The sequence below is a fragment of the Lepidochelys olivacea genome (genome assembly GCF_965140295.1).
Source record: "Lepidochelys olivacea isolate rLepOli2 genome assembly, chromosome: 1".
Classification (NCBI taxonomy): domain Eukaryota; kingdom Metazoa; phylum Chordata; order Testudines; family Cheloniidae; genus Lepidochelys; species Lepidochelys olivacea.
The window spans coordinates 326,117,682-326,132,110 of NC_140411.1; the positions used below are offsets into that span (position 1 = coordinate 326,117,682).

Genomic DNA, 14,429 nt, shown 5'->3' on the forward strand with positions numbered 1-14,429 from the left:
ATTCTAGGATATATTTTCATTTTCATTTTTTGCCTGAATTTCAAAAAATGTTTTAAATTTCTATATAGAAAAAAAATTCCTCCCACCCCCCCAAGCATATGCCACTAACTTCCCTGCTAGGCTGAATAACTTTGCTGAGCACATACTTTTTTGTATGACATGTGTTCAGATGGTCTGTTCTGAACTTTTGGATTAACATTAATTTTTGAACCCTCCGGTCTGTATTAATTTAAAAACACTATTATCAGCATCAAACATACATATTTATTGGACAAGGCAAGTGAAATAGTAATGTTATGAAAATGTTGTTTTGTTCTTCATGTGGGTAATTATAAACTCTGATTTTCAGGTTTTAATAGAGACAGTTTATCAGATAAAATGGACATTTTCCACAAACACACTGAAACTCATAAGCTTAAACAATCCCTTTAATATAATCATCATATCCAACTTTTAAGTACAAAATTTGAATCACTAATGAAAAAATTACTCAATTTAGCTGTCAGATGCAAAAGAACAGATAATGTATATTTAATTTGAGGTATTGTAGGATTACTCCTTAAACCATGAACTGCTTTTCATCAGTATAAGTAAATTATACATGAACATTCTTTAAAGAATTTTACACTTTGCAAAGCAAGAAAGCTCAGCGGCACACACACACACACACACAAAGTAAACAATAGATTTAAATCCTTGTACAAATGGATCAGGGAACAATAAAAACCCCACCAATACTATTTTTTATGACAAAAAATTCTGAAGTACTCCAAAAGAATAACCCAAAGGCATGCAAAATGGATAATTGTGAAACACACCCATCTGTGTGGCACAATGGGAAAAAAACAAACTAGTGTGAGGTGGACTTAGAAATCTAACTTCCATATTTTTACTGATTGTCAATCAAATCCTTCTACATAAGTAGAATGGAAAATGAAGAATATTTAGCCTTATTTAACCCATAAGTAATCAAATTTCATAGGACTGCTGGCAAAAAAGGGTTAAAGTCACCATGTTTTCATGGTTTAGTGTGATTTACAAAACCACTCATATGTTACAAGCAATTGGTGTTATTGTGCATCATCCTTTTACCATTTTTGAGGGCAAAAGGATAGAGATCATCTGAGTTTTTAGTGCAGATGGAAAATTTCCATTATATGCTTATATTTTTCCTCACAAGAACTGAAATATGAACTTCAAGGCATATCCCATATATCACTTAGTATTCTCATTGCAACACGGAATATATTTGGCAACCAAGAGCGATAAGTAGAATCTGAGTAGTGAACTACAGTGCATTTGATTTTCTTAAGAAAATCAAACCTTGTGCCATCTACTTCAGGAGGTTAAAGAGAAGAACAAGAGACTTCACACTGATGCAGTTATATCTAAGCAGTCTTTCCTGAATTGCTTCTACAGGTCTTTCTTATCCTCCTCTTCATCTAGGAGGTCCTGCAAACAAAGAGACAGACATGTCAGAAAGAAGCAAATGAACAATTTTTGCATTTGGCAAGATTAGTAACTGATGTCTCAGGATGAATATCCTAATGTTAAATCCTGAAAGGACAAGAGATACTGGGCTCTCTCTGTGGCCACACAAGTTCAGAATGCATCAGAAACACTATGGTTCTACTGCATGAGGAGAACCAAGAAGATGAGGAATGGCACAGTTGGACTTCACATCCCAGAGCTAAGATCCCTGGAGTTCTCTCCACAGGGACTTCGGGAGGGGTTGTGGGTGGGCGAGCTGGCCAGGAGATTTAGCCAGTACACTGTACAGACCTACTAACTACAACCATACGTCCCAAAAGGCCAGTAAGCTGCAGCTATTACTATAGCTCAGGGGTGGCCAAACTCACTGACCCTCCGAGTCAGAGATGACAATCTTCAGAAGTTTGAGAACTGGGGTGTGTCTGCTGGGGCTTGGGGATTCAACCCTGCTCCTGCTGAAGTCCTAAGCCCTGGCAGGCGCGCCCTGTGAGGCTGAAACCCCGAGAACCCCTCCCTGCTGTGCAGAAGCAGCCCCAAGCCCCACACCCTGCTGCAGGGCAGAAGCCCTGAGTTCCTCCTAACCCCAGTCTGGTAGGCAGAGGATGGGGGGGCCTCTGCGAGCTGCACTTTAACTGTAAAAGAGCCACATGTGGCTCACGAGCTGCAGTTTGGCCACTCCTGCTACAGCTCATAAGCTGCAGTATGGATGCAGCTATGTAGGTGGTTGGGGTCTGGCTTCTGGGTTGAGGGGAAAAGTCTGTCTTCCTCAACACTCATGTTGATTTCCTATATATAAGAAAGGGCTTGTCTTCACTATTAGGGAGATTGATGCTGCTGCAATCGATGTAGTGGGTGTCAATTTAGCGGGTCTAGTGAAGACCTGCTAAATCGATGGCTGAGCGCTCTCCGGTCGACCCCTCCAAGAAGAGTAAGGTAAATCAACTGGAGAGCGTTTCCCATCAATGCAGCGCAGTGAAGACACCAGGATAAGTCAACCTAAGCTACATCAACTCCAGCTACATTATTCACGTACATGGAGTAATGTAACTTAGGTTGACTTACCCTGGTAGTGAAGACAAGCCCATAGAGATTTTAGCTTAAGTGCAGCAATTGTCAAAAGTGACCAAAAACACCAAAACTACACGTGGAGTTCCATATTCTCTTCATTTTGAGAAATAAAGTTTGTTCATTTAGCAAATCAAAGGTTTATAAACAGCAAAACAAAACCCCACAATAGACTGCAATCTCTTCCTGAAAGCCATCTGTATTCTTTCTGGAGGCTACATCACCACCCATAATGAAGATTCTACACTTAGAACTTGGTGGGCAATTTTGTTGATGTAGGAGTCAATAGAATTCTGCTCTCTCCAGTACAGCACTGCTGGAGTCTAGTTCCAGTGGCACAAACAAGTTGCTTAATACAATTAACAGAAACAAAATGACGTTTTCTCCAGTAAACATACATGATGGACCTAGAGGGCGCTAATGTGGGTGGTGACATTTTACAGAGTTACTTCTCTAACTGAAGCTGTACTTTAGAATAGTTGCAGAATTCTCTCAGCTTCTCAGAACTTAAGAGTTTGATTTTTTTTAGGTCAAGGCTGAGTATTGGCAGGGGTTCACATGTGTTAGCAATGTCTGTAAAATTGTATATGACCATATCTTTCTCAGAGTGAGTATATGTTAATATAGAACTAATAAGGTATTACTTGTCCTGAGCCGGGAGGAAGAAAAGAGGCAAATATGCTCAATGCTTAGTTGAAGGAGAGGTGAGGGGAGAGGGGAAAAGCAATCTTGTACACAAAAAAACTATATTAAAGTAACAATAAGGTTGCAAAGTCAAACACTCAAAAAGTTAGGAACAACAGAATTAAGGTTGCCTGTGCAACCTTAATTTGGCTCTCTTGTGTGCATGCACATTATGACATGGGGTTTCCTTACATGATCACATCTACTATTTCTTCCAAAGAGCCAGCGCTCAGGATGGACAGTCAATGCGCACCTATTTGATATTTTGCTTTTATCCTCATTCAATATGTTCTTTTAACAGTTGTGTTTGTGCGTGCAATTTCTTTCCTTTTTTTTTTTTTTTAAAAAAAGGACAACCAAAAACAAATTCCACCATGTGGCATCATATGGACACCCACATGGTTCATCAGCAGGGTTGGAACCTTTAGATCCACCACACACATCTCTGTCACTTGAGCTAATGGAGTAACTGATAGGAGTACTAGGATGTCATCCTCAATGTGGATCAGCATGAGTGTGGGGGAATGAGACACACACTTTGCCAGGGGCGTTCACAGATATTGCTGATGACAGAGGAATGGTGAGACTCAGGAATCTTGGTTTCCATTCTTGGCTTTGGAAGAGACTATACTGTAGGGAGCATTAAGACTTTTCTGCCTGTTCTCTCCTGCCCCCCTCCCCAAACTTGACTCCTTCAGCCTCATCCTCTTCAACGTGTCACAATCCTGTCTCTTTCCCACCCCTGGGCTCCTTGTCCAAGTCCAACTCTCCACTTCTCAGGCTTCTCATCCCAGTCTCCTAGTTCAGCCTCCCCCTGCTATCTCCCCATCCAAATCCTAGGGCAGGTCTACACTACAGGGCTAAATTGACCCAAGTTATGCAATTCCAGCTATGTGAATAATGTAGCTGGAGTTGATGTACCTTAGGTCGACTTAGTACGATGTCCATACCACGTGGGGTTGATGGGAGAAACTTTCCAGTCGTCTTACTTTATGCTTCTTGTTCCAGTGGAGTACCGGAGTCGACAGGAGAGCTATCGGTGGTCAATTTAGTGGGTCTTCACTAGACTTGCTAAATCGACCGCCAGTGGATCAATCGCTGTGCATCGATCCCCTGATAAGTGGGGACAGGCCCCCAGTCTCCTCTCCTTACTCAGTCTTATTGCCCAACCAGTCTCCCCAGCTCCATCATTTTCTCTCTCCCCACCCTCAGTTTTATCAGATACCTTGCACCACTCTACTCCTTTCCCTCCCTCCCCCACTCCTTTTTGCTGCTCTTGTCCTCTCTGTATTTTAAGTCAAGTAGCTTCCTCTTCATGCTCCCTGTGCAGCAGCAAAACTGTTTCTGGGTCTGCGTGCCACTGACGGCACAGGAGACACTAGCTCCCTGTATTCAGTTCTAGTGCCCAGCCTGAGGCAGCACGGAGCTGCAATTACAGAGAAAATCCAGCTTCTGCCCTAAAGCTCTGGGCTGGAATATATTCAGTCACTCTGGGGGTTGCATATGCATAGTCTAGTCAGTACAGGTTCTCTGAGGGGCTGGAGCATGCTCAGGAAAGACAGAATCTTCAGATGTTTTAGCTGTCATGTGAATATTTTTTAAATATTTAAATAGTTTGTAATTTAGTAAAATTTGCACCAATTTTTCCCAACAGCACAGGTACATTCCTGACACAAAGGCCATCGGCTGCCAAATTTCCAGTTACTGCTCCAAAGCACAGAGGCACTAGAGCGTCTCAAAGAAAAGCTCACCAGAATTTTGTTAATACCGTAAAACAATGTATTTTCCACAACTTTGTTCTTGGAAACAGCTGAACAATTTTGGCTGAAAAACTTTAAGAAAAAAATTGATCCCGAGGCAGACACCTGGAATGGAAAATTTCATCCCATATAATTAAAGTTTGACAATTTTGAATCAACTGAAAATAGGGTCTTACATGGGAAGGGTCTGGCAATCTTAACAGGCAGTGCTACCAGCCCTAACTATGTTTTTATAGTATTTCAATGCCTCTGAACCCTTAAGCCCAATAAAAATCCATGAAATGATTTTTTAAAGTGTTATTCAGCTTTTGCCAGTTAGGCTGCCTGTTAACATCTTGCACATCACTTAGTTTGAACAGAGTGTTTAGATTGACCTGTTTGTAGTCTCTTGCTTCCTGGTTCTTGAGCATTAACAATGCTGCAGCATTTGGATTGCAAATATCATAGAGGAATGTTTAAAACCATAAAACAAAAACCAACCCCAAACCCTCCCTCTCACTGTAATTTCCATTACCTTCTTGAAGCTTTCAGGCTCAGTCCTTGAGTGAAGGACTTCACATGAATCCTGAACTCAGCCCCCAAGCTACAGCACATCAACCTAGAAATCTGATGATGCCACCTTTCCTTACCTCAGAAAAATACTACCCAACTTTGCCATAAGATTCCTGCAAGAAGGCAGAATTCTACTAGGTATTTTTATTACCTTCAGGGAGTAATTTCCATTGTAACATATACTGAAGGGTTTGATAAATTCTCTTGCTCTTGGAAAAGAAACATCCAACTTGTGTAATTTTGTTAGTACAATTTCAGAACATTCTGCTCATGCAGTGAACCACAACCACCTACCTGCAGCCGTTCATGTTCTTTCATAAGGCGATCATATTCTCTTTTAAGGCCTTCAGATTGCTTTTTAACTGCAGTCACTTCATTTGTTGCCTTGGAAAGGGCTATAAGATATAGAAGTGAATTTATCAAAACACTTTAGTCACTGCATTTTGATATGAAGAAACATCTATGCAATAATGCTACAGCTGTCCAAGAGTAAAGTTTCAATTCTGTCTTTAACAGCATGTGCACCAGATATATATGTCCCAATTCTGATCTCGCATTGGTCTATGTCTATTGACTTCAAAAACGAAGGGTCTGAATCTGATCTCACACTGCTGTAAATATGAAGTATTGCCATTGTACTTTAAACAATCACAGGTAAGTAGATATTTGGTACTTAAGTAGTTTGTGAGTTATTACCTGAAGAAAATGAAATTCAAAATTATTACACTAGGAAGTTTCAGAAGAAGTTCATATTGTTTAATATATTGTATGAGTTTCCATTCCCTTTCCTTTATAGATTTGGTTAGAAAAGAAATATACTTATAAACAGTTGATGACCTTATAAAGAATTGCACCATCTACTGAACTGTATGATTGTCTAATTCTCATTGTGATCACCTTTATGTCTTACATTACGTTTAGTTTGTGTGTCCAAACCTGGACAGTATGAAATGATTTTAGTCAATGATTTCATAATTTGGGGCAGCTATTTTGGAGATTTGTTGTTACATTCAACCAAGATGTGTCAGAATGTAGGAAAGGGCTAGGGAGCTATATTCACTCTCTCTCACATCATTCTACAACCAGAAGCCTATTTGTACCAAGCCTTCTCAAGAATATGGAGAGGTGACTTCCTGTTAGTTTTCCAACAAGTATACGATTTTTTCTGTCCCCCCGTTTTAGGAGCATAAAAATAGTTGCAATTGCCTTTGCCTATTAGAGCTGCCATTACTGCCCAAGACAATTTCCCAGTCACCTATTTGCTCTTTAGTTCACCTGTTTTATTCTGGTGAACTGTCACTATAGTGTCAAATAGTGCTATAAGAGGGTTTAAGATCTGTTTGAATGTAATTTCTATTGGAGACAGCGTGTTTTGCATGCCTATCCAGTTTTCCGTGTGCAGAAATGTCTTATTTAGTGGTACCTAGAAGTCAAGTTGTTCAAATAATTTAAATGTTTGGTACTTGAGAAGATATTCTATGTTTTGCAGTATCTTTTCTGTCCATTTGCTTTTTGGAGTAAAATCTAATTTGTCATATAATTCACTTAACTTTGATAAGAAAATATGCATTTTACATATAGTCAGATTTCACCAATCATTTTTCATTTGTAAAAGAATGGCATTCTGAAGTGTCTCAAACTGATTTTTTTAAAGTGTAGGACAGTTTGATTTATATTTCTGTTCCCAGAATTAGGGACTGCGTATCTACTGGAGGTTCCATTGTGCAGTAAGATTTGATTACTATAGGATATCCCAAGTTCAGACAAATGTGACACGTTTCAGGTGATGAGAGTTTGAATTATTTTAAATACATAATGGATTTATGCTCATTAAAGTAACCAGCCTGATAATATACACCACCATTTGTCTACCCAGATGTTACATCAAGCATCTTATATTTGCAAGCCTTACTTTTGCAAGTAGTCTAGCCCTATTGACCTTAATTGGACTACTTGGCAAATAAGTGTTGCAAGACCAGGTGCGATATTCCTCAGCAACATATTCATTTTAGTAATGTGTTAGACCTTTCCTAAGCAAAAACGTTACCAAGTAACTAAAGTGATGTGACATTCCTATGTGCTGTGGCAGATAGCTCCAAAACCTTTTGACATAAGAACATAACTCAGGAATGAAATGGGATTTCAGGAGGGCAAAGCAGTTTTGTCCATGGAATTCAAAAACATTTTAATTAGGAATGAAACAATCCCCCCTGCCCCCCTTCTCTATGGGAGCTCCAAGCTCCTTTTTAGTACTGCTGTATATCGCACAACACTTGAGGCCCTTCAATATAGCCATCAACCTTATGGCTAAGAAGTGCTGAACAGGACTTTTTAAAGCTCATCAACAAGGCCAAAAATGCCATTGTTGGGTGATAAAGAGCACTCCTTTCCCACTCTTCTACACCTACAAATTAAATTGGCCTAGCTACATTGCTCAGGGCTATGAAAAATTTTGTTCCCTGTGTGACATAGTTAGATTTGCCTAACTTGCATATGCGAACGGAAGAATTCTTCCATTGACCTAGCTATCACCTCTCCAAAAGGTGGATTATCCATATCAAAAGAAAAAAAAACAACACTTCCATCAATTTAGGAAGCATCTACGCTACAGCTGCATTGCCATAGCTGTCCTATTATAGTTGCTGTAGTGTAGACATGGCGTTAACGTGCTGCCTGTATAGCTACCTATGCTAGGAGGTACAAGAGACAGACTCCAAATTAGATCACCCACATTGCAATACAGGCTATTAACTATTAGCCTAAGAGGTTAACCCACAAAGCTATTTTTAAAAGCAAGTCTAATTGTAACAAAATGTAAAAGGTGACTTTTTTAAAAAAAATTACCTTTGTTGCTTGCCTTCCCTCAACCCTTGTCAGTGTCCTTAGACTATGAGCTCAAGATAGTGACCATTTCATTAGTCCCCAGAACACGCCTAGCAAATTGCAGATGCAATCATAAACCAAGATGCTGTTCTCAGCAGACTTTGAACAAAGCATAAGTGCTTAATAAAGAGAAGGAACAGGGGAACTAGTCTGAAACAGGGGCAACACTTATTTTGCTATTACCTTGACTGCTCCTCTGTTGAAATCATCATCCACGCCTCATTTCTTTATGCCTCACTTCTGGAATTTCCTTTTCTATGCCTTCCCAAGACCCAGGTCTCCAGACTCCAGCATATGAAGAAAGATACTATATACCTTCACATATACCCGAAGGTGGATGACTGCAACATCCACATTTTTTAGACATTCCATTGGGTCTTCATTTGACAATCTAGTTCAAAATCAACCTTATTTTTAAAATTTTCCATGGGCTTTCTTTTTTTAAACGTTCCATAGCCTTACCTCATAGACCTGGGATGAAATGCCGTCTGCACTGAAGTCAATGGCAAAACTCCAACTGACTGCAATGGAGCCAGGATTTCACTCCTTGTGTCTCTATATTCCTCCTTTCACTCCCCCTCTCTGCTAGTCTTGCACTGTCCTCCTCTCGTCCTTTAATACCATCTTGCTAGTATTAATGTAAGAATCTTCTTCTCCACAACTCCCATAATTTGGAACAGCCAGCCATTCTGCACATCTGACAAGTGAACTCTCCATTATATTTACAATCTTTGCTGAAATTCTCTTCCTTTCTTATATTACTTAACTTTCTCTTCTGCTACTGAAATATCTGACACTCACACACGGGGGAATCAAATCAATAAGTGTTACTCTTTATAAGTTTTTAATATTTACATTGCAAATAAAATGTAAACACATGTTCTCTTTTCCCTCTTCACTTTGAGGTTCCTCTCTATGCTGTATAGAAAACTAAAAAGGAAACACTCCAGGATTTAATAGTTTTTCTTCATACTTAGGGATTTCACAATCTAATGCCATTGCACTATTTTTCATACAATATTTTGGTAACTTGATCTAATAGTAGCTACTGGGCTGTTTCACAAGAAGCTGAACACTGCTTTGGTTGTAACTAAAAACACCCATATCTCTAAACATGAACAAAATATCTAAAGATATCTGTAGATCAACAAAGCAAACAACTCATTGCATCGTCTCAATGTTTTGACCACAACAGACTCATGACAGGAATACCTCACCGAATCCTAGCCGAAGGAAAGCAAAGGCCAAGTTGTCCCTTCCCCCTCTGTGGGGAAATGACGAAAACCCCATTGATCCCTGCTGTGGACTACAGAATGAGTTGATCTCTGCTGTTCCTGGTGCAAGTGCTGGAGGAACCAACTAGGGGCAGAGCTGCTCTTGACCTGCTGCTCACAAACCAGGAAGAATTAGTAGGGGGATGCAAAAGTGGATGGGAACCCTGGAAGGCAGTGATCATGAGATGGTCGCGTTCAGGATCCTGACACAGGGAAGAAAGGAGAGCAGCAAAATACGGACCCTGGACTTCAGAAAAGCAGACTGACTCCCTCTGGGAACTGATGGGCAGGATCCCCTGGGAGAAAAACAGGAGGGGGAAAGGAGTACAGGAGAGTTGGCTGTATTTTAAAGAATCCTTATTGAGGTTACAGCGACAAACCATCCCGACGTGTAGAAAGTCTAGTAAATATGGCAGGCGACCAGTTTGGCTTCACAGTGAAATCCTTGCTGATCTTAAACACAAAAAAGCAGCTTACAAGAAGTGGAAGATTGGACAGGGAAGAGTATAAAAATATTGCTCGGGCATGCAGGAGTGAAATCAGGAAGGCCAAATCACACTTGGAGTTGCAGCTAGCAAGAGGTATTAAGAGTAACAAGAAGGGTTTCTTCAGGTATGTTATCAACAAGAAGAAAGTCAAGGAAAGTGTGGGCCCCTTACTGAATGAGGGAGGCAACCTAGTGCCAGAGGATGTGGAAAAAGCTAATGTACTCAATGCTTTTTTTGCCTCTGTCTTCACAAACAAGGTCAGCTCCCAGACTACTGCACTGGGCAGCACAGCTTGGGAAGGAGGTGGCCAGGCCTCTGTGGAGAAAGAAGTGGTTCGGGACTATTTAGAAAAGCTGGACGAGCACAAGTCCATGGGGCCGGATGCGCTGCATCAGAGAGTGCTAAAGGAGTTGGCGGATGTGATTGCAGAGCCATTGGCCATTATCTTTGAAAACTCATGGTGATCGGGTGAAGTCCCGGACAACTGGAAAAAGGCTAATGTAGTGCCCATCTTTAAAAAAAAGAGAAGAAGGAGGATCCTGGGAACTGCAGGCCAGTCAGCCTCACCTCCGTCCCTGGAAAAATCATGGAGCAGGTCCTCAAGGAATCAATTCTGAAGCACTTAGAGGAGAGGAAAGTGATCATGAACAGTTAGCATGGATTCACCAAGGGCACGTCATGCCTGACTAATCGAATTGCCTTCTATGACGAGATAACTGGCTGTGTGGATGAGGGGAAAGCAGAGGACCTGTTGTTCCTTGACTTTAGCAAAGCTTTTGACACGGTCTCCCACAGTATTCTTGCCAGCAAGTTAAAGAAGTATGGGCTGGATGAATGGACTATAAGGTGGATAGAAAGCTGGCTAGATTGTTGGGCTCAACAGGTAGTGATCAATGGCTCCATGTCTAGTTGGCAGCTGGTATCAAGTGGAGTGCCCGAAGGGTTGATCCTCAGGCTGGTTTTATTCAATATCTTCATAAATGATCTGGAGGATGGTGTGGATTGCACCCTCAGCAAGTTTGCAGATGACACTAAACTGGGAGGAGAGGTAGATACGCTGGAGGGCAAGGACAGGACACAGAGGGACCTAGACAAACTAGAGGATTGGGCCAAAAGAAATCTGATGAGGTTCAACAAGGACATGTGCAGAGTCCTGCACTTAGGACGGAAGAATCCCAGGCACCGCTACAGACTAGGGACTGAATGGCTAGGCAGCAGTTCTGCAGAAAACGACCTAGGGGTTACAGTGGACGAGAAGCTGGACATGAGTCAACAGCGTGCTGTTGTTGCTAAGAAGGCCAATGGCATTTTGGGATGTATAAGTAGGGGCACTGCCAGCAGATCGAGGGACACGATCGTTCCCCTCTATTAGACATTGGTGAGGCCTCATCTGGAGTACTATGTCCAGTTTTGGGCCCCACATTAGAAGAAAGATGTGGAAAAATTGGAAAACATCCAGTGGAGGGCAACAAAAATGATTAGGGGACTGGAACACATGACTTATGAGGAGAGGCTGAGGGAACTGGGATTATTTAGTCTGCGGAAGAGAAGAATGCGGGGAGGGATTTGAAAGCTGCTTTCAAATACCTGAAAGGTGGTTCCAAAGAGGATGGATCTAGACTATTCTCAGTGATAGCGGATGACAGGACAAGGAGTAATGTTCTCAAGTTGCAGTGGGGGAGATTTAGGTTGGATATTAGGAAAAACTTTTTCACTAGGAGGGTGGTGAAACACTGGAATGCGTTACCACTGGAATCTCCTTCCTTAGAAGTTTTTAAGGTCAGGCTTGACAAAGCCCTGGCTGGGATGATTTAGTTGGGGATTGGTCCTGCTTTGAGCAGGGGGTTGGACTAGATGACCTCCTGAGATCCCTACCAACCCTGATATTCTATGATTCTATGAGAAGAATTGTGCTGCCTTTGCAGAGTTATTTCCCCACCACCTTTTCTGAACACCTCCCTGTGAGCCACACATTGCCGTCCAATCAACCCTATGGTAAATCCCCACCTATAGTAATGATGTCTGAATCATTAACTTAGCTGCACTGGACATGCTCATGTTCTACAATATGAATCTTATGACAACATCAGTGAACAAATACATTTAACCAGAATAATGTAGAAAATGTGCACAATGTAGCTAAGATTACACTGTTATTTTACATGCTAGGATTGTGTTACAAGCTTTTCCAAGGTATTTTTTTAAAGGGAAAAAGCCCCCCCAAAAATCCTTTTAGCGACATAAAGGCACTTAGAATCTGTGCATCTATAAGAACAGAAGGGACCATAATCTACTCTGACTTCCTGTCTAAATACAGGCCATAGAACTTCCCCACAATAATTCTTAGAACATATCTTTTAGAAAAGCATTCAAACTTGATTTTTAAATGACCAGCATATGCCTTGGTAAATTCTTCCAATAGTTAATTACTCTTACCATTAAAAATATAAGCCTTATTCCCTGTCTGAATCTGTCCAGGTACAACTTCCAGCCACTGGATCATGTTATACCTTTCTCTGCTTGATTGAAGAACCCCCTATTAAATATCTGTTCTTCACGTATGTATTTATAATGTGTAATCAAGTTACCCCTTCACCTCCTCTTTATCAAGCAAAACAGATGGAGCTCCTTCACACTATCACTATAAAGCAGGTTTTCTAATCCTTTATTGTTCTTGTGGCTCTTCTCTGAACGTACTCCAATTTATCAACATATTTCTTGAATTGTTGATAGCAGAACTGGACACAATATTCCAGCAAGGTCGCACCAGTGCCAAATTCAGAGGTAAAATAACCTCTCTATTCCTACTCAAGATTCTCCCAGGATCACATTAGCTCTTTTGGCCATAGTATAACACTGGGAGTTCATTTTCACCTGATTATTCATCACAACCTCCAAATCTTTTTCAGAATCACCGATTCCTAGGATAGATTTCCCCATCCTGTAAGTATGGTCTTCATTCTTTGTTAACAGATGCATAGATTTAAGCTATATTAAAAGTTTGCTTGTGCCCAGTTTACCAAATGATCCAGACTGCTTTGTACCAGTGACTTGTCCTCTTCATTATTTAAAACTCCCCTGACTTTTGTGTTATCAGCAAACTATCAGTGATGATTTTATGTCTTCTTCCAGGTCATTGACAAAAATGTTAAATCGAAGAAAGAACTAACCTTTATGGAAGCAAACCTGTTCAATGATGATTCCTTGTTTACTGGTCTCAAAATTTAACTATCAGCCAGTTTTCAATCTATTTAATGTGTGCTAATTTTATATCATTCTAGTTTTTTAATCAAAATGTTATGTAGTACCAAGTCAAATGCCTTACACAAGCCTAAGTATATTACGTCAACACTATTACCTTTATCAACCAAACTTGTAACCTCATCAAAACCAAATATTAAGTTAGTTTGATCGGATCTATTTTCCATAAACCATGTTGATTTGAATTAATTACATTACCTTCCTTTAGTTCTTTACTAATTGAGTCCTGTACCAGCTGCTCCATTATCTTGACTGGGATTGATGTCAGGCTGACAGATCTATAATTACCTAGGTCATCCTGTTCACCTTTTAAAAAATTGGCAAACTAGCTGACTTCCAGTCTTCTGGAACTTCCCCAGTGTTCCAAGACTTACTGAAAATCAACATTAACAGTCCAGAGAGCTCCTCAGCCAGTTCTTTTAAAACTCTTGAACGCAAGTCACCTGGACCTGCTGATTTTAAAGTATCTGACTTTAGTAGCTTCTGTTTAACATCCTCCAGAGATATTAGTGAAATGGAAAGTGTGTTTCACCATATGAGGAGACCGTATCATCTGTTTTACTCCAAATAAATAACAGAAATATTTACTGAAGACCTCTACATTTTCTGCATTATTGCTGATAATTCTACCATTGCCATTTAGTAATGGACCAATACCATTGTCAGGATTCTTTTTGTTCCTATTATATTTTAAAAATTCCTTATTGTCCTTATGAACTTATGAAAATACTTATGTTTCACTGGTGACCAACCACATGCATTGAAAAGTGTAGATTTAAGAACATGTTCAGCACCTCCAACTCTCAAAGTCTCTGTCCCCAAATCCCAGCCTTAAAAACTCAAATGGGCAAGGGTAGGATGCTCTTGCCTGGGCCACAGAAGAGGACTGGAATTGTTCTAAGAGGGCTTCTCCACCCTAATAACTGGAAAGGCTGCAGTGTTCCTATGACATACTCCTCTCCGCAGAAGTG

The 14,429-nt window shown here is 40.5% G+C and overlaps 1 protein-coding gene across 1 annotated transcript in view; it reads right to left on the reverse strand.

The window, feature by feature from the left end:
• Positions 1-466: 466 nt before the first annotated feature.
• Positions 467-14,429, reverse strand: part of LOC311527328 (B-cell receptor-associated protein 29-like) — a 55,441-nt gene continuing 41,478 nt past the window's right edge. The window contains exons 7-8 of the mRNA XM_084641196.1: positions 5,847-5,947; positions 467-1,452 (exon numbers count right to left, since the gene is read on the reverse strand). Of these exons, the coding sequence (XP_084497322.1) occupies positions 1,414-1,452; positions 5,847-5,947 (140 nt within the window). The 3' untranslated portion in view covers positions 467-1,413. The remainder of the gene's footprint in view (positions 1,453-5,846; positions 5,948-14,429) is intronic.